Here is a 27,779-nt window from a genome sequence, read left to right as displayed (position 1 = left end):
TGTAAATAAAATGATTGTACACAAAAACTCACGCCCCAGAGGCAGACAATGATGACGAACTTCACGCATTACTTTACAACAAAATATACATAGAATCAGACGATAAATCCAAATAGAACAGAACAGTGTTTGAAACGGCTGGAGTTTTTTTTTTGTTTTTCGTTTTGTTTTTTGTTGTTTTTTTTGTGTTGTTGTTTTTTTTATAAAATGTTTGTACATAAAACTCAAGTCTCGAAGGCAGACAATGATGACAAACTTCACGCATTACTTTACAATATATATATATATATATATATATATATATATATATATATATATATATATACGAACAGACAGTTAATAAAACATGTTAAAAATGCTTTGAAATGAGTTAAATACATATTTAACCTGAAAAGGAAACACTAGATAAGTGGATAGTCCTTAATCTGCGGAGTTTCGAAAAAATACTTTCCTTCTCATCAGAGGGTAGGAATTAACAAAATGCGGGATCAGATTTTGCATGCAAAAGTATTTGATGAAATAACAAGAAGTCAAAGATCTTTTTTGCTCATCAAGTAAGATCTTTGACTTACTTGTTATTTCATCAAATACTTTTGCATGCAAAATCCGATCCCGCATTTTGTTAATTCCTACCCTCGGATTAGAAGGAAAGTATTTCTTTGAAACTCCGCAGATTAAAGACTATCCACTTATCTAGTGTTTCCTTTTCAGATTAAATATGTTTTTAACTTATTCCAAAGTATTTTTTAAAATGTTTTATTAACTGTTTGCTCGTATTATAAGCTCTATCTCTTATTTGGTTTTATCGAGCTTTTACATCTTGCTGAGATAACTTTATAAATATTAATTCTTTAATATTTATAATATACTTTCATTTTACCATCTTGGATCATTTTGGTAACTTTAATTGTAATTTTTATTTTATATATATATATATATATATATACATGTATATATACATATATATGTGTATATATACATATATAGGTATATATATGCATATATATACATATATATACATATATATACATGTATATATACGTATATATACACATATATATATATGTATATATACACATATATATACAGATATATATATATATGCATATATACACATATATATATGCATATACATATATATACATATACATATATATACATATGTATACATATATATATGTGTGCATATATATACACACACACACACATATATATATATATATATATATATATATATATATATATATATATATATAAAGAATGAGAGTTCAATAAAAACGTTGTTTTAATTTTAATAAAATAAAATACGCATCAAGTGCGCTTGAAACCAAATCACAACGTAATATTAGGAAAATAAGCAAATATTTTATTCGTTTGAAATTTATCACAAATATATTTCAAATTAAAACAATTACATACAACCGCCAGATGCAAGGTGCGGCTCTGTACAGACGTCTTTCTCCAAATTTTCAACATGGCAAGGAAGAAGCAAAATAAAAAAAGAAACAAAGCAACACACTGAAGATGCAATCTACTTCAGAAATATATTTGTGGTAAATTTTCCTAATATTACGTTATGATTTAGTTTCAAGCGCACTTGATGCGTATTTTATTTTTTACACCCACACCCACACACACACACACACACACACACATATATATATATATATATATATATATATATATATATATATAGAGAGAGAGAGAGAGAGAGAGAGAGAGAGAGAGAGAGAGAGATATATATAGATATAATCTAAATGCTACTTACCTTTAAGTTTCCATTTCCTTCGAACTGTAATAAAAAGATTAAATCAATAAGTGCATGCGGAGATATAAAAAAATGGCAATGGCAATATTATATCATGAGAAGTGAGCATTTAAATCCTTCTATTTCCACAACAGACTACACAATATATACAAATATTGTACAAGGTGTTGCACCAAAATCCGACACTTGACTAAATGTAAGCTAAGTACTAGAAGGTGTTAAAGAGCATCATGAAGACGTGGTTGGACGAGATCACTGCTGGACATACCTAAGTCTCCAGCAGTACTCCGCTCCTTCACACAATTTCAAGACCCAGGTGTGGTTGCTCAAGTGTTCTTCACCATTTGTCACCAGACTCGCTGCCATCCTCCTCATCTGGCTGCAAACCTTTTGATTATTTCTGCTGATGTGGGATCGATACCAACACCAACAGACATGCCACAGGAATATTCAACTATCTAGAAAGGGTCATGGAGGCGTTTATCGCTATATGTACAAACATGGTTGCCAACGTCTGTGATTTAATTCAGACCTTCCTTAAGATGGTCCTTTCTGGTGGTGAAAATTAAATTGCAAAATAATGTGATAATTAATTTTAACGTTTGCTAAATAAACTCTTACGTTTTTTTCATGTACAACTTTTGTTTTTATTGCCTATTTTGTTTTCTGTTTTGTTTTTTGTCAATTCTCAGATTTTACTGCCATACCTTGTATTATTCACTACTAAATACACATAATTTCATTAAAAACTCAAATTGAATGTATGATAATTACTAAAACACACCAGAGGTATGCTGAGTCACAAGCATTACAACTATTTATTCGAATTTGATTCCATTTAATCTATATGATTATAAAACTCTGTGGAAATTGCTTGTTTTCTTGCTTGCTTCTATTGTGTATTCCAGGATTAGGCGATTCTATCTTATAAAAAAGGGATGATAGGCTGGTTGCTGTCCAAGTAAAGAAAGATTTAATGTTTGAAGCTGTCCTTTGTAGGTAAGCATGGAAGATCCAGTAATCATTCTGGTTAGCAAACGATAAACACGGTCCAGGTGTATTTTTTGAGATTAGAATTTGTTGCTTGATTCCATACTAAAGAATGGGCCATACTAGGATTATGTTTGAGGGATGGAAAGAGTCTGCAGTTAGGCTTTGAAAGGATTTCTTGACTCGATAGAGAACATGCCTCGTTTTGCTCACTCTTTCAATGCAGTGATGTGTTAGTTTAAAAGAGTGGTCCATACCTATACCAATGTCCTTTAACATAGCATCGATGTTGATTGACTGAGATGGAAAATCAATGGTCCAGGGCCAGTAAGCAGAGAGTCAATAAATAAAAAGCTGCCTGCATTTTGTAGAGTTCAGAAATAGAGTAGTTTGTCCATCAGAACAATGTAGACCATTTGATTATCCAAAGAATTATGGATAACTCGCACTGGGATTTACCTCTGAACAGATGGATCTGTTCAGAGGTAAATCCAAATTAAAAAATCAGGATTGGATTCCATTAAAATTAACTGTAATTTGATCATAATTGCTGATAACAGGCTTCACATAATCCACAAAGAGTACAACCTTTGCAGTCAATTCAACTGACAGATAATGAGAACAGAACTGGATCTAAGAGAGAGGATGGAAGAACTTCACTGCATGCACTTACTTTTGTGGAGAGCCCACCACTCACTTGGACATGAAAGGCATGTTAGTGAATGAATGACCCAATCCATTTTATTAGTGAAGGATGAAATTTGTATGGGTTTTCGAAGGAGTAGCCAGTGATTAGAATACAAAATTTTTAAAGAATTCCAATAGCAATATGTCCGTACTTTTGCTCTTGTACATGATATCTGTTGCCCACTCGTCTATGAGTGGCAAATTAGTCAAACAGGATCATCTAGGAATACATCTACATCGTGATGCACAGTAGCATTAAAGACGAGGAGGCGGTTCATGATCGCTTGGTTAAAATTAATTTTCATGATCATCGCAGATAATGGAATTAACACTGGCAGGTCAATAACTTCTTGAATATTAGACACAGGATTGTTATTGTCGAATCACTTAGTACAACCCTAACCCTCAATCTTTCTCAAGTCAGAGATAATCAACAGCATCATCGATGGTATGTGTCTCTGAGGTGTCAGTGGTTGCTTTCTCCTGTCATTATTGAGGGAATTCTTGCTGCAAAGAGAGTATGCTGTTTGTGTTTCTGAGGACAGCGACTTAATAATACAGTCGTTTATTTCCCTGTACAAAGCCATCAAACCGTTTTGGTCTGACATATGCTTGTTCTGTTTAACATATTTCATAGATAGAAGATGCCGCTCAGAATAAATGCGTACATTGTTTTCTATGAATCTCGAAAGGTTACTGCAGTTTGAGCGATCAGGTATTCACGTGACGTTATTAGGATACCGACACATTGTATGCGTCAGTCGCAAAGCAGACAAAGAATAGAAAAGAACAACAGCATTTATTGCCTCCTTCTATTGTTACCGCTGTTACGTCCCTCATGTGATCGCCTTCTCGAGTGTCATTCATGCCTCTTATGGAATCTCGAACGTTATTCCCGTCTCTAACATGATCTTCTTTTTAAAGTCTTTATTTTTCTCTTCCTGTTACGTCATTTTACGTGTGTTAGCATTAGCATGTCTGCGCTATGTTACGTTCATACCATGCATTGTTGTAGCGAGGTTTCTACTTTCGGTTGTGCCCGCTACTCCCACACGGATTTTGATATTGCACACCGGCTAGTGAAATGTGGATGACGCAGTTAGTTGCTGCAGCAATAGAGCTTTTAATTGCTTCCCACTGTTTCTCAACCGAGTGAAAGGTTTTAATTTTCAGAGCATCGGTTTGCATTCATTATAGTGTTATGTCAAATGTCAAACAAGCTGTTATTTTATTCTTCATATAACTCTAATCACAGACACACACCCGTTTATCAAAACCCCCGTCTGTATTTTCCGCTCAGTAAGATATGATAAAAAGCAAGGGAGATTACTCTAAAAACTTAACACAAAGTATTGATCTATTTTAATTTATATACCTATGAAGTTGAGTCTTTTTCTCGCTCTGACATTGATATTAAAAACCTACTTTTTCTATTGGTATTTAATTGCTTCCCCACGAGAGCAATATGTGACACAAAATCGTTTTTATTGTGGGGGAAAACCAGCTCCTCAAAAAGGGGCACTTTGGTAGTAGGCAAAAATTAATTAAGATTGCTTTAGTATAGAACGGTTTCCCTTACATTGGCTAAGGACAATTTAACTTCAGCCCGAAGACGAGATCCTACTTTTTCTACTTAGAATTTATTGAAACAAACTTCTTAACATAATTATGGATATGTGAGTGACTATGTGAAAGTTAACTAATTTGCATATTCCTTTGAATAACGGGCGTTAATTACTTATTCATTTTTTATATTTTTATAAGATGATTTGTTCTGTTTCACTATTACGCTGAATACTATTTATGCATAGTTTCTACATTCTGCATAATTGCGTAGAATTTAAGATGAAAGTGTTATAGCAAACGAAAATATTTTTATATCTATTTATCTGTATAAGTAATCTTGTCGATGTGCGAAAAGTCTCTATCAAACTCCTTTAAATATTTGGCCTACAGAGTTGAAATGTGATATATAAAATATTTGGACCCGTACCACATTTTCGATTTGGTTTTAAGCCGGCAAAACTTGCTGCTAAGAGGTCAAAATTGAAAACAAAATAATTGACCTTGGCAGGATAAATTTAATAAAACATTACGTTTATAATTTACAAGTTTTATCATTATATGATTTAATGTCAATTTGAGAACAAAGGAAATTTACAAGCGGTTCTGGGAAAATTTAGAGGATACTTGAATAACTTCAAGTAGTTACATGAAAATCTTGTCTTTAGAATCTGTTGCCAACAATTTTCAGGAACGCCTCAAAATCATGAATGGAAAAATGCAGGTTGATTATCATAAAATTCAAAAGTGAAAAAAAAACCCTCAGATGTACAACAGAAAGGCACATGACTCAAAAGCTTTCAGAAATTGAAAGCTAACTCAGCAAAAATAATTCAGAAAATATAAAATATAAATTTGTCTTTTCTTTTTGACATTGTTTTCTTACAAGAATACAAAAAACAAAAGATAAATGAACAATACACGTGAAGAAGGCTGGAGGGCATCTTGGCTGAAACTTAGTTGGAATATGAATAATAATGTTCGGAAATTAGTCGGAATAAATCCAATGCAAATAAGAAATAGTAATAATAAAAGTATACGTACCAATATATCCAAATTTCTCTTCGTTTGCTGTTTTGATTAAAAGAAAAAACAAAATATATTTAGATATTGCAAAAACTATATATATATATACATACATATATATATATATATATAAATGACTTATATATATAGATATAAATGACTTATATATATATAAATGACTTATATATATATAAATATATATATATATATATATATATATATATATGAATGACTTCCTGACTAAAATGTTTTCCAATGAATTATGAAAAAAAAATTTTAATTAAAGAACTTTTTATATAGTTTTAAAGGTTGAAAAGCTTCCAAGAATGTGTGTGTGTGTGTGTGTGTGTGTGTGTGTGTGTGTGTGTGTGTGTGTGTGTGTTTGATCTGGCTGAACGGTGGTTCATTAAAATTTTGGGGTCTCCGTTCGCGCCTGGTCCACAAAGTATGGAAATAAAAAATTTAAAAATAAAAAAAAACGTTTACAAGTGTTTTTGATATAGATGTACATAATAATACTTTGATAAGTATGTGTTAACTTAAATAGGGATGGTGTAATATAATTTTGGGGTCTGCGTTCGCGCCTGGCCTCCATAAAATGAAAATAAGCACAAACTTTAATAAAGAATTTTTATAGCTATCTGCGTAAGTATACTTTGATAATTATGTTTCAGTTTGAAGAAATATGGTATAATAAAATTATGTTGTGTTCGTTCGCACCTGACCTCCATAGAATGGAAATATGTCACAAAGTTTAACAAGTTTTTTAATATAGATCCACAGTATATTGTGATAAGTGTTTCAGTGTGAACAGGTATGGTATAATAAATTATGGGGTTTATCTATTTTCTTTTTACTTTCATCATATTTTGCTTTGGTTTTGATACCCCCAAATTTGAAGCTATCTCTTTACAACCCTTCCTTTTCATAACCTATCATACTTTCATAAATCAGAGTCCATTTTCTGTAGGCTGTTTTTGAACCCAGTCAACGATGGATATTTTGCTAGTATATATATGTGTGTGTGTGTGTGTGTGTGTGTGTGTGTGTGTGTGTGTGTGTGTGTGTGTGTGTGTGTGTGTGTGTGTGTGTGTGTGTGTGTGTGTGTGTGTTTAAATCGTGAATTAGTTATACTTTCTGAAATAAACTCTTTTGGAAAGAAAGAAATATATCATTTACTTACCAAGGAATTTAATTTTCGTTTGATAACCTGAAATAAAAATCGATTAAACTAAAATTAAAATCATTCATTTTTTTCAATTATGAATAGATAAAGTTTTCACTAGCCACAAAGATGTACTTTATATTCGACATATTCGGACTATAAGTTTATGTTTCGAAAACTATATGTGTATATGTATTTATTTTATTTGTTACAGAGGAACAACACTAGAACCGTCGGTTTCAAATCCAAACTATAGGGGACCTATAAGTAGTTTCCTTTACCGGACTCTTTAGCCTCTGTTTATATCTGCCTCACCAGAAAATGGTTTCTCTTAGCGTCGCGTGACTTTGGTGACTGTTATTCCGACCTTTTGCCTTGTTTTTATCATTTTTACTAATTCGACACTTATGCCAAAAACGTCTGCAGATATAGTTGTAGTGGGCACGTCAAAAATAGTTTTCCCCCCTGATCTGTAAATTTAGGTCAACGTTTCGTCTCTGTTTCTGAGAATAAAATTTATAATCTGAACGCTAAACAATAGAAATAAATAAATAAGCATCCCACCAAATAATATATATATATATATATATATATATATATATATATATATATATATATATATATGCAGGGTGACCCAAAATTAGGTGAATGAATACGCCACGTTCACCAGACTAAATGTAGATGGATTTGTTTCTTTTGAGGAGTACATGATCTCTAAATATTTGTTTTATTTACTATAGAACTACTTTTGGCTCACCATATATATATATATATATATATATATATATATATATATATTGAGTAAAACGATTCTAATTGTGAGTTAAAAATCAGTTTCCAAAGGAAAAAACGAACAAAATCAAAGTTGATCAGAGTTGATTTCATTTGTTTTTTTTTTTTCCTTTTGAAACTGATTTTTAACTCACAAATATGAATCGTGTTACTCAATCTTAAAATAGCTCTAGGATATTTATGCCTATGGGGCTTATTATATATCTACTGTACAATAAGAACTGTTTTCTTTTAAAAGTAATAATACATTTACTAATACATTAAAATGAACTCTGCTCTTTAGACTCCAGGTTTAATTCCCTCTAAAAATACAATCTCTCTCTCTCTCTCTCTCTCTCTCTCTCTCTATATATATATATATATATATATATATATATATATATATATATATATTAATAACCATGCGTGTGCCACGAATTTCAGTGCTGACATGTTTACGATCCTTAGTAAGTCGTACTCTCCCTATCATTTGAAAATTGTAGAGACTTGTTTTATTAAGTCATTGAGACTTCTTTGCAAGCTAAAAGAAAATCTTCTAGGACTTAATTTAGTCTCTATGTAATTTTCCCCCGTTTATTTCTGTTGTTTTCCTACCCCCACCATATTCATGACGTTTTTTGTTTGTTTTGTTTGTTTTAAATCGTATTTTCCTCGATTTAGCTTTGATAAGTGAGGAACGAAACCTGGTTAGCTAACCTTTATTTTCATTTTTGAATTTTTAAATTCATTATGCTTTTTGGTCTGTATTTATATATATATGTATATATATATGTATATATATATATATATATATATATATATATATATATATATATGTATATATATATATATATATATATATATATATATATATTTACTTTAGATTTTATCAATCTCTTTCGGCGTCTTTTGGATGTCTCGGTAAATTGTGTGTTTCCAAAATCACCCCATTCGTTCGCTCACTCCTCTCTCTCTCTCTCCCCCTCTCTCTCTCTCTCTCTCTCTCTCTCGGTGTAATTTAGTTTAACTACCTAAAAAGTATTTTAGTCATTTTTGGTCTTAGTTACTAAGCAAATCACAAATAAATAATTAAAAAAATATCAAAATCTTTATCTATGTCCTCGCTCTATTTTTTCAACTGAAATTCATTATTGGAAGCACGCAATTGACCAAGACATCCAGTTGCTAAAAGAGATGGATTTAATCTAAAGCAAGTTTTAAAAATTATTTTCTTCCGCTTTTCAAAGGTAGGGAGTTCTCAGTCATTCGTAGGACCTGAAAGAATTGTGAACGTCTAAGAAAACGAAAGATATAATTTGATCGATCGAATTGTCTGTGTCGGGCTTCACCTGCAGTGGATGAAAATATAGAACGTAACCAAGGTATTAATGTTAATATCGAAAACACTGGCCGAATACTTAAAAAAATGACCATCAGTCTGCAGTAGAATGGAGCCAAAACTCAATGATCATATTCAATGCTACCAAGAAAAGGCTGCTTCCCTTTAACAATTACAAGAAACCTTTCTAATCACAGATTGTTATAGTCTCTAATCCCCTTCACAAGAGTCCAAGTTGGAGTTAAAACTCACCACCCTAACATTTTCAGCCAATATAAATTAGAGGGAGCTTAAGGAGATACTGCCAAATCTATGTGAAAGATGCTCTCTAGTTGGCTAGAAAACTTTGTACGACTACAAGTATCATATTTCTATAAAACCAAAATTCGTCCAACTACTTGCTTTTTCCTCTTGGATAATGTGCAAACAAGAGTCACTAACCTAATTCTGCACTGTTTGCTAATCTTTAGTCTTCGTCGGATCACTGTAGTGTTACATGTCTGTGCTTGCTTTACAAAGGGTATTCCAAATGTAATGCTTCATATTTTTATTCCGCCCGAATAGATCAAAAGAGATTGAAAATTGCATTGTAATGATGACTGAACTTATGCATTCATTACCTGCAAATTTCGTTTCTCTGTTAAAGATATTGATAGTGTAAGACTCTAAGAAAGCAAACCCTGTCATGAACATCCGTCAGAAGCAGAGATACGCCACTGAATTACTCTATGCAGAAAAAGGTTGAGCTGATCAACATTTACCGGCGCCTGTTGAATGATTACGAAGACAATGCAGTTGATGTTAGCATAATAGGAGATGGGTTCGTCGATTTCAGTGTGGCGACAGATATGTTTGTGGTAAAGCATGCTCAGGACACCCAAGCAAAGCCACCATCCTATTGTTGCCAAAAGTGCTTTGAGAATGGTCGTAACTATGTAGAAAAATTAATTCTGGAGCACAAAGGTTGCATCAATCCCGTCTTCGCAGTTCTTTAATATTTTTGTTTTGAATTAAAAAAAGAATAGGAGGCATTACCAAGGACTGTGTTTTCATAAACTTATTACACTGGCACCACGTCAAAAAAGGTCCCACTCTTTCTCTGTAGTAATATTCAAATGGTGAAAGATTTTCGAAATTTCGACTCTAATAGCCTCTTTCTTTGAAACGCTTGCCTTTGAATTTTCATTTGTGCTCATTGTTTCCCCGATTGGACCAATATACCCATTTGTAAATATAATGTAAACAAGCATCTTGTGCATAATTACGTACAGTAGTCATTAGATTTCAGTGCAAAGAGATTAGGAAAGAAATCAGAAAACAAAAAACAATATAAGAAAAAACAAGATTCTTATCAAAACTTTAGTTAAAAAGTACATACTTGCGATGGACCAATTTGAATCGTAACCTGCAAAAAAAAAAAAGTGATTAGAGTTAGGATTGGGGTAAGTAATCTAATATATAAACGGCTATATGTCTGTCTGTCGGTTTGTCTGTCTGTCTCCATATGTTCAAGTCTATCTTCTTTGAAACTAAAAGTCGAAGTGGAACTAGGGACCACAAATGATTGGATTTTTACGGGACATTCTTTTATGGATCTTTAGTTAAAATTGTTCGCAAGGGATCAAAAATGGGTGAAAATTGAAAAATAAAATCGTTAAACATTCTGTGCATTCATCTGAGTTTATTTTTTTATTGTTATTGTAATCGGTTTATATGTGTGTCACCTTGGTCCAGTGGTAACGTCACCAGCTTTGAATGCTACAGTTTTGGTTTTGATTCTAGCTAATGGCACCTAAATACTTCTGTTTTTTTACTTTTTAAATCATGATTCTACAATAATGTATACGAAATCTAGACAAATTAAAGTCCCCCCATCCCTATAGTTAGACATATGGAATTTCTTTGGATCTATGTATTCATTTTGGTAAGTGCAAGTATAGAAGGAACAGTGGCTAGATGGTTAACAACACGTACTGGCAAAGTTCGAATCCAGTTCATTCCACAGAAACACATTCACTTATGATATTGGCAACCTTCATGTGGTCCCTTGCATAAGTATCCAATGCGCTGCACCAGGAGGAAGCTTCACATGCCTCCCCACAGTAACTTAGTCCAAAATATATTGTAATCTACATTGCACTGTAGAAAAGCTACTGTTGATTTTATAAAATTATTTTTATATATAATGGCTTGAATTAAGGTTTAGAATGCAAAAGTAAAGTATCATGGTTCAATTCTGCTCTCAACAGAAACATTCATTTTGAACGCTCCCCTGTCATATCAAAGAGCTTATGTTGATTTTATATGCCAGGGATTTCTGCGTGTGTGTTAATAAAACTTCTCCAATGCACTTGTGATGTTAGGCTGTATAAGGTGTTAACTTTTCTCAAAATCGGCTGTTCCTTCTTTCATCAGATTTTTTCGAATATCGAGATTTAGCGAAGACATTCTAATACAAAACCTTTCAAAGAACACTGCCAGATACATAACGTAGGTTTGTGTGAAATTTCATAGAAATCGATCCAGCAGTTACAAAGTTTATAGGGAATGACCTGCGTGCACACACACACACACACGTGCAGTTCCTTTATATATATACAAGACATTCAAACTCTTCATAAGATTACTATAAAAAAGACTTCTTTTTAATAAAAACTATACATAAAATATAAAAAATAAAATGCATGAATAAATATACAAATAATAATAATAATAATAATAATAATAATAATAATAATAATGTTGTTTAATAACGTCTCCTTGAAAAGAGATGAAATTCATTCTTTAAGAATACTCTTTCAATCCCAACTCCAAACCAAGAGTTTCAAAAATCAAGGGTTTTCCTAGGGATATTGGTGGTACCTACATTAGAAGAGTGCTGAAGGTCTTCCAACATCCAACGGGGATTCATAATTTTATTTTTAAATGTCCTTCCAGATGACAGATGACCTAGCATATCAACCCCGTGCATAAGTCTTACCTTCAAGGCCAAGAGAGCATAATTGTTACACTTTTCATTCTCCTTCTATATCACATTCTTGTCCTAAGGCACTGAAAAGCCTACGATTTGCCACCTCTTTGAGACTCTTTAATGGAATGTGCGGATGTGCACACCTCTGCTTTCAAATGTACATCGCAACGTTTCTATATTTAACACATACTCTCAGGCATTACCTCCTCTTTTTTTAGGAGGAGGTGGATGGGATAGTATAGTAGTTCTGTTGTCCCATCGTTTCTCAGGAAGGAACAAAGACTTTTTCATAGTCTTACACTCAGACCTACTTTACTATATAACCGTTTTGATTCTTCATTACCTCTATAATTATAATTTTATTGCTTCAGCAAAGACAACTTTAAAACTATTTATGGACTTATTTCACATATTTCCTTTTCATTTTATCTCTATTAAGTCCAAAATGAATTGATGTTACAATAATATTTATTATCATAACGTTTTCGGGAACATTCTAAATCAGAATATGTAAGGTTTGTAGTGAAGCTTCGGTAGTTTCAGAGTTTTATCCGCAAAATCAGACAAGCATACAGAAGTAACTCTTGCTATCCATCATAGACAGAAACTTTTAGTAGTAACAAGTAAATAAAACAAAGTTATTTCTTTTTTTATGTATAAATGTTGATTATAACTTACCCCAGTAGATCCTGTATGCTAACGTCCAGGCAAATTTTTGGAGGACCTTATAGTTAGGAATTCTTATAACAAACCAATAGGAAGGAACGCTGGCTATTTTTTCCTCTTCTTTCATAAACACTTCACCAATGGCAACAACAAACACCTTCACATTGTCTTTCTTTAATAAGGTGGCCTCCTTTGATGTCTCCGCGATATTATTTGGTTCGCCATTCGTAATAATAACAGCCACATGAGTCACATCTCGTCGAGCTCCGAATTTTTGGGTGAATGAAAATTGTCGGATATATTTCAAAGCAAGATTTGTATGTTCGGCTCCTTTGGCGTATTTGATTCTGTCAATGGCCCTGAGGACCTGGCTAAGGTCTTTGTAAGTGTTCAGATTAAAGTTGTCCATCACTGTAGTGCTGTATGTAACGGCACCGACGCGGACATGGGTGGGTGCAATACGGAAGTATTTGACGACGGACTTAATAAAGTCCTTCACTTTCTTGAAATTCTTATCTCCGAGGTATTTCGAAGTGTCGATTACAAACATGATGTCAAGTCGGGCTACGTTGTAACCTGAAATCACAGACAAACATTATTTAAGATTTTACAAAGAAATATATATTTAATTACATGGTTAGGTAAAAGTTCCGAATGGTGAATACTTGGTAAGACGTAAACTTAAATAAGAATAACAGACAAGTTATATTAAACGCATTTGAATATAATTTTCTAGCGAACCCGAATTTCAACGTGTGGAAACGATTTAATATAAAGAGACGCTGAGTTGTGAGAATTTTGTTTTCAATCTTCTTGGCAGCAAATGGCTACAGTTGTGCCATATTTTTTCTTAGGGAATAGTGAGTTCCGAGTATTAACTAATCTGCAATATTATCATTTAAAAACTCTTACAAATCGTTTTAACGTGTTAGAAATAAGCGTATTCGGTAAAGTAGTTCATTCTAATGAGTTTTATATAAGTTATGTATTGTTTTTGTCGTTGTTATTTTTTTTATGTTTTCGAGTCTCAAATGTTAACTATTCTGCACTTTTACCGATGGTTTTATAGAAAATGAGTAGATAATAGAAAAATCTAAACAGACGTAGGCCTTCCTTCACAACTGCCATAATATGTCCCGGCCCACACAAAGTTTTCATATAATTTCATTGGCATGAATCATCCTACTATAGGTTTATATTGAGACAATGCGTACTGACAGAGTGCAAAATAGATTTCACAATCTAGTAGGTGAAGATCTATTCTACTGCCTCTTTTTCACACAAGACGATGGTCCTGGATATAACCTTAAACTATATCCGATGGTGAGACCCCAACTTGCGGGCTTTGGGGAGTGTGAAGCCACCCTTTAATTGCCGTTGCTCCCAGGTCCAATCTGACCCGAGGTGGTAGTACCTGTTAGGGTCCCAGTTATGGGTTAAATAGAAACTGACTTGAAAAAAACAAATATATTCCATTAAAAAAATTATTCTTCAAAATCACTTGATTCGGCATTAAATAACCTGAAAACGGTTGATATGCCGTAAAACAAAACTAACGAACCAACCAACAAAAGACGATGTTGCTAAAAATAAGCCCAGCCGTTTTCGAGTATGTAAGAAACGAACCCACGCAGACACACAAAGTTCCTTTTGTATAATAGTAAAGATAAGTTTCACATCAAAGCAGATCTTTAATAGCTAAATATTTAATAGCTAAATATTTAATAGCTAAATCTTTAATAGCTAAATCTTTAATAGCTAAATATTTAATAGCTAAATATTTAATAGCTAAATATGCTGCACTTGGCTTTTTTGTATGCATGAATAAAATATTATTCTTGATTGCAAATTGCAAATTAGAAACAAGAAAAATCGATGACTTACCTCTCAGTTCCAATTCTTTTCGAACTGCAAAACAGTAGAAAGAAGTTTTATTTACTATTAAAATAATAATATCATAAAAATCTTAAAATACCCACCCCATTTTTTTCTTACAATGACTTCATACTTTAAGGTTCGTTTTAAACACATAAACTTTTTTTTTCTTCTTTAATCCCCCCCCCCCGCCCAAAAAATGCTCACCACCACTGAGACGCAAAAGGCTACTATGAATTTGTGGCAAGATTTGTTGCAGTAATGTTCGCATATTATAAGGGTATGGTCACGAAATTTGGGCGATTATATTTATAGCCAGGGGTGATAAAAACGAATAAGGCACGAGAATCGCTTTATGAAATAGACTACATTGAATTCTTCAGTCATGGTTTTTCGTTTTGACACGAGAAAACAACTAGGTTCTGAATTAAAACTGTTTTTTTTTTGTTTGTTTGTTTTATTTTTACCTGGATGCTTTACAATTCAAAACTCCTATGACTTGATTGATACTAATGATTTTTACTTGAGATAAGTACATTTAATATTCGCAATTGGATATTTTTTTTCTACGATAGTTATTTCTTTTACCACGCCTTTTTGGATGATTTTTATATTACAAAAATAGCTTTTTACTCGAGATATAAGATCATAAAGTGGGGAGATGTGAAATAAGATACTTGTTCACATTACATTTAAATTTCTGCATGTTGCTACAGTCGGAGAAACAACTAGCAGTGAGGAAATTCTAAGGTTCAAAATAAGAAAACAGTCATAATTCAAACGAATAGTCAATTTCTTGTTACAAATAAACCACGCTCTTTTTTCACCTAGAACGTTCTTAATCTACCAACTCTGTGTGTTTTGTTGTCTTAACTTTCTATGGGTGAACTTTGTCATGCCTTAACTTTTTGTCACTTTTGTCATTACTTTGTGACTTTTTGTTTCTGTTTCTAGGTGCAAAGTGTAGTATCTGTTCTAATACTCCACTTCATCTCTACTGTTTTCGGAGAAGTCCTTGTAAACTAAAGCAATTATTACTTTTTATCCCAATCGGGAGCCCCTTCTTGGGGAAGCTGTTTTTCACCCACATTAAAAACTGATTCTGTGTCTAACTCTACTCTCGTGGGGAGGCAAGCAACTTTGGCAAGGGCGATGAAGGGGGTAAAGGGCTACATCATTCTTCCATTATATAAAATGCTATCTTCCACAAAATTGCATTTTATTCTAACGGTACTCCTCTGATAAATCTCTGTTTGAAAGAGTATCTTCTTCATGGGAGACATTTTTACCAAAAAAAATAACTTGCTTTTTTACTGGGCTTTTCTAATCCATGTCAGTTGCACTTCTTTATTATTATTTAATTTTATTCATGTTATTTTGCTTTTTCTAAATAAATTATTACTTAAGATTTTAAAATATATTCTCAACGTGTTCAAACAATACTAACCTAAATATCTGTATTCCAGTTCGTAATCTGTAAAGGAACAAAAGAAATATATGAATGGCATTCCCAAATGCAGGATTGAAATAAATATAAAGTACTAAAACATATTCATTATATAATATGTTCCGATCGCTATCTAACTAAATAGATACATAATGAGATAACGAACAGAGTAAGATAGATTAACACGTTAGAGAATAGATAGATTTCAATTAAATTCAAAATGGCGCTGGGGGATGTTTTTCTCATGCGATTAAGTGAATTTGTCTTGCGAGTAAATATTTCCTCGGATATCGTTGTTTAGTAAGTGTTATGACATTTCTGAAATTATTATTATTTTTTCTTTCACTGAAGCAACTTTTTTCTTTATTTATTCTATCCATTTATGTGGGATTATCTCTAACATTTATCTGTCTCCGATGATTTGTATGCTGTCCGTATCGACTAGACATAAAATGAAACATGTGTAAGACGGTTATGGAAAAATCAGATATAAGGATTCGCTTATAATTAAAAGAAATTAAATTAAAAAAATCAAATAAAAATTAAGTAAAAAAACATTAATGATTGTGGATCGATTTTTGTTGTGACTGGGATGTAATTTCACACACACTATATATATATATATATATATATATATATATATATATATATATATATATATATATATATATATATACTTCACTTACAGCAACTACTAAAACATGGTTCTCGAAAAGTATGCATATATTTCGTCATTTTTTACAAATTATTACATTTAATCAGGCAAAACTTTCTCTCTCAAATACATAATCCCACACACAAAAGCACTTTCACTCGCCTGCAATTACATCCTCCTATAAAACTACCGAACAGCACATCCTTTAATTCATAAGCCTAATTTTTAAAATGTGAACGATCACTTTATAACTACGACCATGACCTACATACATTCGTAACTTTATAGCTACTACGATTTCCTACATACTAAATTAAACTTAAAAGTTAAATGATAACGTCTCCTTGGTTTTTAGATTGTGTACATGTTTCAGAATATAATAGGGAGTATTTAATATTTTTTACACTCACACACACTCACACACATACACATATATATGTATGTGTGTGTGTGTGTGTGTGTGTGTGTGTGTGTGTGTGTGTGTGTACGTGTGTACGTGTGTATGTGTGTTTCCTTAAAAGTAGTGACACAATGCAGTCATTTGCGTGCAAGAAAGCAAAATTCTCTATTCTTAAGGTAAGGAAATTTAAATAAAATGGCAGCATCCATATTGCTACTAGAGCTAATGAACATAATTTTATATGCACACACACACACACACATATACACGCACACACAAACACATACATATATATATATATATATATATATATATATATATATATATATATATATGATCATGATAGTGATGGCTGGCAGTTGCGGAGCAACCATACCCAATTGCACACTAGGTTAGTCTACAGCTTCTTTGATGGCTGATTGAGCGGCATAGGCGATCGCATCTGTCACAGTTGAAGATAGGCTCATTTCGTGGTATTTCTTGCCTACTTCATTGGCGTCTGAGGTCTTAGTTGTTTCTAAACTCTCTCTCCCCATGCTCCAGTTTGGACCTAATGCTGGAACGCCATAGGTCACGGTCTTGGGCAAGTTCTTCCCAGCTTTGTATGTTGATGGCCAGCATTTTGAGATTACGCTTACAGATGTCTTTGTAGCGCGAGTGGGGTCTGCCTATTCAATTTCTCTAACGATCTTTTTTGTGTCAAAACCAGAAAAAAATATTAATGTATGTTCCATATGTATCAGTAACGTTTTTGATTCGTTGTCAACAAAAACACACAGGCGTCAATTTATCCTGTGATGCTAATCGTTAGGTCCCGAAATTTGTTTCTTTTTAACGAATTTCCTTGAACTGCATTTTACACGAGCATTCTTAACTTCTGTTTGAATTCATGCCGTAGCTTTTTATTTGTTTGTTTTTGTCAGTTAGAGGTGATTCGACGAGGAATCGAAAACGTTAGTGATACATATAAACACACATTAATATTTTCTTTTTATACTTACACAAAAATGATCATTAAAATAATTGAAATCAAGTAGAGATTTCTGTTAATTTTAACAATTTTGCTTTAAATAAAAGAAAGACATCCTAAATACACACACAATATATATATATATATATATATATATATATATATATATATCCGTATAAATATATTTATAGTATAATTTTTATCTATCTTGCAGAAACATTAAGAAACATCTTCCTACATATGTGCATACATGTTTCAACTGCAACTTTATTAAAGTGCAGCTTCTTTATGGCGCAACAAATCTACAAAATCTCTCTCTCTCTCTCTCCCTCATATATATATATATATATATATATATATATATATATATATATATATATATATATATATATATATATATATACAAACAGTCGTATTGGTGCAGGAGCCAAATAGAAGATAGTCCAGGTTTTGCTTCCAGCAACTGATGGTACATTTATTTATAGTCATACCGATGAGTGATAGGTAAGATGAAATATATAAATATATATACATTTGTTTATATATATATATATATATATATATATATATATATATATATATATATATATATATATATATATATATATATATATACAGTATGATAATATATTAAAGACAAGTTTCACAGAATCGTACATGTTTACTTATAAATGCCTAGAATGAAACATGAATGTCTCTGTGTAGCTTACTTGCTATCTATTTTCATGCGACTACTATCAAACCGTGTTTACCTATTGAACACTGTTCAAGTAATTATTGAATACATTAACACAAAATATTTTATGGGAATATAAATGAAATAAAAAATTATATAGAGAGAAACAGACAGATAAACATGCAGGCAAACCGACAAACAGATAGATAGATAGATAGATAGATAGATAGATAGATAGATAATGAACAAAGATAAACCGATAACGTAAAAGTGGATTTACTTTAGATATATATAAATAAATTGTAATAAAACAAAATACATATGTGTAGGTATATGTGCATATATAATATAAAGAGAGATCGACAGAGATAGACAGCCAGAGAGATAGTGAGAGAGAGAAGAACTCAAACAACAGCGAAATTAATTTCCTCTACCAATAGTAGCATTCATAAATCAATTTACAAACCCATATATTCCAGTTCCGCTTTGTAACCTGCGTGCGAATATATGAAGGAAATTACATTGAGAAAATCCGAAAAGATAAAAAAAAAAAACTTTATATGAGTTAATATTTCTTTCTTTTGCAAGATATTTAAGATAAGATAAGAATCGGTGGGGTTAGGAAAGCTTGGAGAATTTACAAAAATATTGGGAATAATCTTTTATAATACATTCAAATAGCGAATAGAATTGAATTATAGGTAGTGGCAGAATCTCCTTGGCTAAGATCAAAGTGTAGTACAAATATATCTACGAAAAATAATATTATTAACGTTCCAAATAAATTTTGGAGTATTTTTTTTATAATAAGTATATATATATATATATATATATATATATGTGTGTGTGTGTGTGTGTGTGTGTGTGTACTTATAATTATGTATACATATATGTACATACATATATACATATATATAAATATATATATATATATTTAAATATATATATGTATATATATAAATATATATATGTATACATATAAATTATTATAAATATTATTTTAATATAATTATATATATCTAAATATATATATATATCTTTACATATATATATATAATTATATATATATATATATATATATATATATATATATATATATATATATATATATATATATATATATATAATTATACTTATGATGTACATATTACAGTTGAATACAGCCGTTCCCTTTTTTTAAATCTTGGGTTCCTATTCTACACAACTTACCTACTGAACTAGGAATTTACTGATAATATTGAAACTCTACTAGAAACTCATTACGCACTATAAATAAAAGAAAAGAAAATAATAAATAAATTAATATAATTAACATAATGGATGATCATATTTTTATGTATATACTTTCTCTTTAAGTCCTGTCTCCCCTTTTACACTTAAATATGATGTAGTCCTAGTTATAAATTGGCAATGTTTGAGTTGAAACAGCCAGAGATGTCCTTGGCCTGACGAAGCGATTCCCTTACTGGGTTTTCGCTGAAAAATGTATGCTTATGTGTAGCCATTTGTTTGTAAACTAAATTCACTTATTTTGGCTCTGTCTAAACATTGAGCACTCTTTTGGTGGACACACTTATATATTTTGTTTTGAACAGACAAATAATTACTACCAATACAATATATATATATATATATATATATATATATATATATCCAGCATTTTTTAATTTAATCTTAAATGTTTTCAACAAAGATATTTAAGAAATACAAACCCTGCATAATCCAATTTTTGTCAATACCTGAAACAACAACAAAACGATTATTAAAATTATGAAAAAACATGTTCTAGGATTTATTGCAGTGTAATTAGTTTTAAAAATGATTTCAATGTTTAATGAAGATAACCCTCACTTATTCATCCTACATCACAACTTAGCCAATTTTTTTTTCAAACGCACATTTAAAAAAAATGAATAATAAATATATTATATAATACTTTTAAATAGAAACTCATAATAATAATAAAAATATTAAATAGAAACTCATAATAATAATAAAAATATAGCTTACACTTCAACCATAAATAAATGTTCAATGATTATTCTTTGCAAGACTATTACGACATACATCCCGTACTTTCCTGAATTTCCTGTGGAAATAGACTCTGATTATGTAGCTATTGTTTATTTTTTTCTTTTTAAAAAGGAGGTTTACTTCGAAAGGTTAAAGAATACGACTATCCATACCATCCTGATCAACACATTGCATTATTATTTTGTTTGCTAATTTCATTATTTATTACATTATTTATGTTAGTATTATTTTATCAAGTGCATAGCCATGCTGCGTTGATCTTTTTTGAGGTCAGATACTACGTTATTTTGCATATTTGGTCACGGTTTACTTGAAGGACGAGATATATTCATGTCAGGTTATCCTGACAAATCCTTGTACAGAGAAATCGAAGACACTCGAGGATGGTGTCTAATAGCAAATTCAAATTTTCCTGATGTGCTTTTAAAGGATTTATTAAGTATATGGTAAAATTGAATTATCTTACTCAAAACGGCTGTGGACCGTGACGTCAATAGGTCGTCTGCTTTGTAACTGCTACCAAAAAACTGTAGAGACATTGAAACATGACGTCTAGTAATGATGTGACGATTCCAACATTTTTCGGTTCCGATACAATTACCGATTCCGATTCTTTATAAATTTCTAAATATCTAACAGAGTTGTTCCTATTTGCTTGCTTCCCCACGATTGCAGATTTTAGATCCAAGGTCGCTTTTTAATGTGAGAAAATACAGCTTTCCAAAATGGGGCATTCTGGAACAAAAATAAAAATTGTCTCAGTCATGAAGAATTTATCCTTCACTGACCGAGGACAGAAAAGCTGAAGTGTAATATCAGAACAGATACTACACTTTGTTCATAGCCAAAAGGCCAATAACGAAGTTGTTACTTATTCCCTATTACCGTAAAAACACATGTTAAATGTGCAGATATTTTCTCAAGCATAAAAATAGAATTATGGGGGGAGGGGGTGATCCATAGATTTTAGTTTTAGTGTTGTAAAATGTTTTTGACTCCTAATGGGGGGGGTATGACACCAATGACTTTGACAATCGTTTTCATAACCACCGGCTGTGCTAACCAACCAATGAAAATCTTCCAAAGTTACTATAAAAGTTGTCAAATTTTAGATTCAATCAGTTCGCCGTTAACTACGCCACGGACCACATTTGATTCTTGGCCGCCATCTTTATTACTAGCAATAATACCGCCATCTTTGTTACTGGAAAATAGTTCACACTCAATATCGAGACTGCACTCTGTTCAACATGTCTCAACACTTAACAAGTGTTAATTTAAAACCAATAAATATTTATTATTTTATTATTACTACCAGCAGTGGAAGATTTTGCATTAAATAAAATCAAATAATTTTTTTTTTTTTTTTTTACACAGTGATCACCACTTATCAAGACCCGGAAGCCACTCAGGGATAAGTGTTATTGCAAGTACATTACGTTAGTGTGGAGATTTGATGAAGTGTTTACTTAAGGGGGCGGTTCATTAGGAATTTGTTAACATTGAACTTGAAGACATCCAAGTTGTAGTCCGGTGGGAAGCAGGCAGACGGAACAGAGTTCCACAGGCGTGCAGTTCTAAGAAAGAAGCTTTGCTCATGGAATCCGCGTTTTGATTTAGGCACAGATATAGAGTGGGGGAAATTTTTCACAGTGGATTCAGCTAGACGGGTGTTTTTTGTGAAAGATTGGCGAGGGGGGACCAGAGATTAGAGTTCAGACGAGCACCTGCCATGGAAATTACGATAAAACAAGGATAGGCTCACAACGTCTCTTCTGTGGGAGAGAGGTTGCAGGGTAGAGAAAAGGGCATCCCCCACTAAGCCACGAAGTCTATTTTGTACTCTGTCAAGGCATGATAGGCTGTTTTTAGCAGCTCCTGCCCAGATATGGCAGCAGTATTCCATCCTTGGGCGTACTTGGCTTTTATATAGATAGAGAATTGCATCAGTAGTGAGATACTTCTGGAGCGGTAGAAGGATCCCACCATCTTTCCAGCAACCTTGGCAACAGACTTGATGTACGTGTTCCATTTCAGATCAGGGGTAAAGGTCAAACCCAGAAGCTTGTCAAAACACGGGGCCTCACCCAGACGAGAGCCATCCATCACAATTGATGCCAGATGGGGATCAGAGCGTTGATGATGTAAGAATAGGAGTTTGGTTTTGGATGCATTAAAGGTAACCAGCCACATCTTCCCCCACTGAACCACGCGCTCGAGATCAGATGAGAGAGAATCAGAGAGAACTTTGTCATTTACAGCCTTTGATGTGTTGCCGTAGATGGTCGTGTCATCAGCATAGATGTCAACAAATGATTTAAGTATGTGTTTAGGGAGGTCATTGATGTAGATCAGGAAGACAGTTGGGCCCAGGATTGACCCCTGAGGGACTCCAGCATTTATATTGCAGGCCTCCGATTTTTGTCCATCTACCACTACTCTTATGAGCCTATCGGAGAGAAATGATTTAATGATTGAAAAAACATTTCCAGTTATACTGTAACTGGAAATCTTGTGAAGTAGACCCTTATGCCATACCTTGTCGAAGGCCATTGATATGTCTAGAGCAATTGCCCTAGAAAGGAAGCCTTTGTCTAGAGATTCACTAATCCTGTGGGATATAACCGTCAGCACATCTGTGGTAGATCTTGCAGAGAGGAAACCATATTGTGTGTCACTAAGAAGGTTATTCCTGCTGAGCTGGTTGACTATTTCTCTATTTAATATGGATTCCAGCAACTTACTCATAACACACAGGAGACTTATTGGTCTGTACTGAGAGGGAGATGACTTATCACCTGAATTCTTAAATACAGGGCAAACTGATGAGGTCTTCCAGGGAGTCGGAGAGCACTTCTCCTTAAGGCAGCGCTTAAATAGTTTCGGAAGTATGGGAGCAAGTTCTGATTGAAGCTTTTTTAACACTATAATTGATAATTAAGACAATAAAAAGAACTGTTCTTGGCATCGGAAAATAGGCGCAAATTTTTTCCGATTCCAATACTGATTCCGATACCAATAACCCCAAAAGTTTCAATTTTTCCAATTTCCGATTTTTATTAATCATCTCAACACTAGATCTTAAATGGACTAATTATTTTACTCAATGCAGTCAGGGGCTCTCCAAGAGTTATGCAAAAGTATTTTACTTACCCCAGTATATTCTGTATGCCAACGTCCATTCATATCTTCTCATGACAGTGTAGTTTGGTATTTTCACAATGAACCATTCATGAGGCTTCTCTGCTATTTGTTCGATTCCTTTCATGTTCACATACCCAACAGCCACAACAAACAATTTCACTTTGTCCCCTTTCAGCAGTTTTGCTTCTTTTTTGGTCAAAACTGGTTTGGCTGACCATCCATTGCTGAAAACAACTGCAATATTCGTTACATCTGGTCTGGCTCCAAATCGCTTGGTAAATGAAGATGTCCTGGCATATTTCAAGGCTAGATTTGTGTATTCCCGTCCTTTCCAATATCGGATCTTGTCAATGCCTCTCAGCACTTGCATCAGATTTCGGTACTTGTTCAAATTGAAATCATCCCTTACAGAAGTGCTGTAAGTTATGGCGCCGATTCGTACATATCTTGGTGCAACGCGGAAGTATTTCACAACGGATTTCATAAAGTTCTTCACCATTCTGAAGTTGTTGATACCAATGGAACTAGCGGAGTTCACTATAAACACCAGATCAATTCTTGCTGAACCATAACCTGAAAAACAATTATTTTTAATTTATTTGAAAAATTCTTCAGAAACTAATAAAAAAAAAACAATCATTTTAAATATTAAAATTCTGATTATATATATATAGTCCTGGTCAAAATCATAAGACCACTTAAGAAAGTAAGCGTTTACGCATATTATCGAATTTTTAATCAAACAAATGGTTGAAACCATTGCCAAAAGGGAAAATATGATGAAAAGAAAAATGAAATCTGCTTCATTCGAAACCTTAACCCTGATCTAATAATTATTTTTTAAAAAACAAACATTTTCACCTGATCAAAATGATAAGACAACTGATAATTTATCTAACAAAAGGCAATTATAAATTACTAAAAAGGGTTTCAGTGTTTAGTATAGCCTCCATTATTAGGAATTACTTCAAAAATTCTCTTCGGCATGCTTGCGACTAAGTTTTTTATCAGTTGCGAAGGAATTTTATCCCATGTACTGAAACTGAATCAGAAAGTTTCTATATCGAATCATACTGGGTTCCATCCTTGAACACTTCTTTTACCATCCATCCCCAAAGATTTTCAATGGGATTGAGGTCCGGAGAACATGCTGGATGATCTAACAATTCTATATTATTTGAAGAAAAGTATTCTCGTGCTTGTCGAGAAGTGTGTATCGCAGCGTTGTCTTGCTGGAAAATCCAATTTCTCTCACACAGACGTGGACCTTCAGTCCTGATAGAAGCATTTTCAAGCATTGAAATGTACTTCAATGATGTCTTTCACTACTTGCAACTTTAGGGTCCTAGCTGACGAGAAACACCCCAGATCATTAAAGACCCTCCTCCACTATGCCGAGTGGTGGCAAATTTTTATCATGCCAATAGTGTTGAAATCCATCTGGACCATCTAGATTAAACTTTTTCTCATCAGAGAAAATTACATTCTCCCACTTCTCTTCATCCCAAGTCTGGTATTTGGTGGCATATTTAACTCGGTTAGTTTTGTGCTGTTCAAGAAGTGGTTTCTGTAGTCGCTTGAAATGATTGAAATCCTTCATTTTCAGATGCCTTCTGATGGTTTTAGGACTACATTCTGCTGCTATTTGGCTTTTCAATCGGGTTTTCAAACTTATACTGGATTTTTTTTTTAAACTTCTGATACGGCGATCCAGTGATGGAGTTATTTTTATTTTTATTTTTTTGATCGACCTGGACTCTTTTTGTGCCCATATTGATCTGGATTTCTTAAAAAAAAATTGTGATGACCGTTTTGCTACGATTCACTTCGTTTGCAATGGATCTATGGGAGAGTCCACTCCTATTAAGCTCAAAGATTCTTCCTCTCTCAAACTCTGATAATTGTTTCCCTTTTGCCATTTATAATTTAGTAAGATGTTTTTTTTTTATCCACTAACAAGTTGCTTTTAGTAACATAGAAAGCATTTCGTATTCATTTTTTCAAAACTAGCCGATTTTATTAAAGTGGTCTTATCATTTTGACCAAGTGAAAATGTTTGTTTTTTTTTAAATAATTATTAGATCAGGGTTAAGGTTTCGAATGATGCAGATTGCATTCGTTTGATTAAAAATGCGATATTATGCGTAAACTCTTACTTTCTTAAGTGGTCTTATGATTTTGACCAGGACTGTATATCTTTAGTTATCATTCCAAAATTAGAAGATGTATTTAATGTACACTCATAATCTTGAATTCTTATTTTCTTATGAAATATATCTTACACTTGTTTCGTTGAATAGCGGAAGCTCATTAATCAGCTCATCAGGGAAAATTGTACGTTACTCCAAAAAGAGTTGAAACGTTTTTTCTTAGAATGAAAAATGATTTCGTAAAAAATAATGTTGATAGAAGGAGATGGAAATATTTAAAGTTTACAAAAACATAAGAATATAAAAAAAAACACTTATTGCAGTGTTTATAGGTACCCACCCCGAAAAAAATAATTGAATGCATACGTAAGGAAGTGTTAGGCTGCCATATTTGATTTGGAAAAATGTTGTAATTATATTTCCAAGAATTCGTACTTAGGTTCAAATTAAAAACAAGAAGTCAGACAAAATCCTACAAAAATTATTACTAAAATATTTATAATAAAAAAATAGTCTAGAATTTTAATTAGAGTCATTAGTCAATCGAAAGTATCTAAAGCATAATTTACGAAACTAAAAATCAATCAACTGCAAATTAAATACGTTTTGTACTCGTTAAAAACTATTTCCACATCTCATGAAAGAGATGCTATCTCTAGTTTTCATCTTATAATTATTTTAAAATATTTATTATGTTAGTTTCAGAAACAAAAATAATTATTAAATACAATTTTCAAGATTTACGTAAGTAATCTAATAAAAAAAAAACAAAGAAAGTTTTATAAATCAATTTTTATTATAAAAAATATATATAACAGTTGCATTATTTAAAGTATCTGTTTCTTCGCAACTAATGTAAGATACACAAATAATAAGTTTTAAAACACGAATTATTTTACATGTCTTTTGCTCAAACTATCCCACAAAACCTAAAATCATATAAACATTTAATGAGAAATAAATCCACTTTCTAAATCAAGGACAATTCTGTGTAATTATTAATGGCTAGAATTTTATTCATATATATCGCCTTACTAACTAGGGAGATCGAACCTATTTACTAATACATTTGATATATCATTCAGAGGATTAGCTAAATTATTTTTATCATTATTTGTTAGTTATTTTTATTCTTACTTTATTTTATTTATCTATATGTGTGCGTGATTAAAAACAACTGTAAAATATTTTTTATGTTAATCGTTGTCTCCACCCTGTAAATATGGCAATTAAGCTACACAGAATTTTCCATGTTGCATCCTTGTGAGGAATACTCAGGCTAAAATTCTGTGTAGCTTAATTGCTATATATATTTTCATAATTTACTCTCTAGCACTTCGCATGTATTGAGCAATCTTGAAGTAAATACTAAAACTCGATGTATGAAATATTATATCTCCTAATAAAATTATATATATATATATATATAAATATATATAAATATATATAAATAGATATATATATATAAATATATAAATAAAT

General features: G+C 32.1%; 1 protein-coding gene across 8 annotated transcripts in view; it reads right to left on the bottom strand.

The window, feature by feature from the left end:
- Positions 1-27,779, bottom strand: part of LOC145303489 (uncharacterized) — a 731,279-nt gene that overhangs the window by 195,109 nt on the left and 508,391 nt on the right. For all 8 annotated transcript variants that reach the window (XM_080144908.1, XM_080144909.1, XM_080144911.1 and 5 more), the window contains 10 exons: positions 24,157-24,720; positions 20,682-20,708; positions 19,436-19,462; positions 16,269-16,295; positions 14,831-14,854; positions 12,959-13,522; positions 10,688-10,714; positions 7,218-7,244; positions 6,053-6,079; positions 1,769-1,792 (listed from right to left, as the gene is read on the bottom strand). In XM_080144908.1, the coding sequence (XP_080001034.1) occupies positions 1,769-1,792; positions 6,053-6,079; positions 7,218-7,244; positions 10,688-10,714; positions 12,959-13,522; positions 14,831-14,854; positions 16,269-16,295; positions 19,436-19,462; positions 20,682-20,708; positions 24,157-24,720 (1,338 nt within the window). The remainder of the gene's footprint in view (positions 1-1,768; positions 1,793-6,052; positions 6,080-7,217; positions 7,245-10,687; positions 10,715-12,958; positions 13,523-14,830; positions 14,855-16,268; positions 16,296-19,435; positions 19,463-20,681; positions 20,709-24,156; positions 24,721-27,779) is intronic.

This window comes from Euprymna scolopes, chromosome 19 (genome assembly GCF_053919585.1).
Source record: "Euprymna scolopes isolate OS-2025 chromosome 19, ASM5391958v1, whole genome shotgun sequence".
Classification (NCBI taxonomy): domain Eukaryota; kingdom Metazoa; phylum Mollusca; class Cephalopoda; order Sepiida; family Sepiolidae; genus Euprymna; species Euprymna scolopes.
The sequence above is the reverse complement of the archived record's forward strand: the minus strand, read 5'-3'. Positions and strand labels throughout refer to the sequence as shown.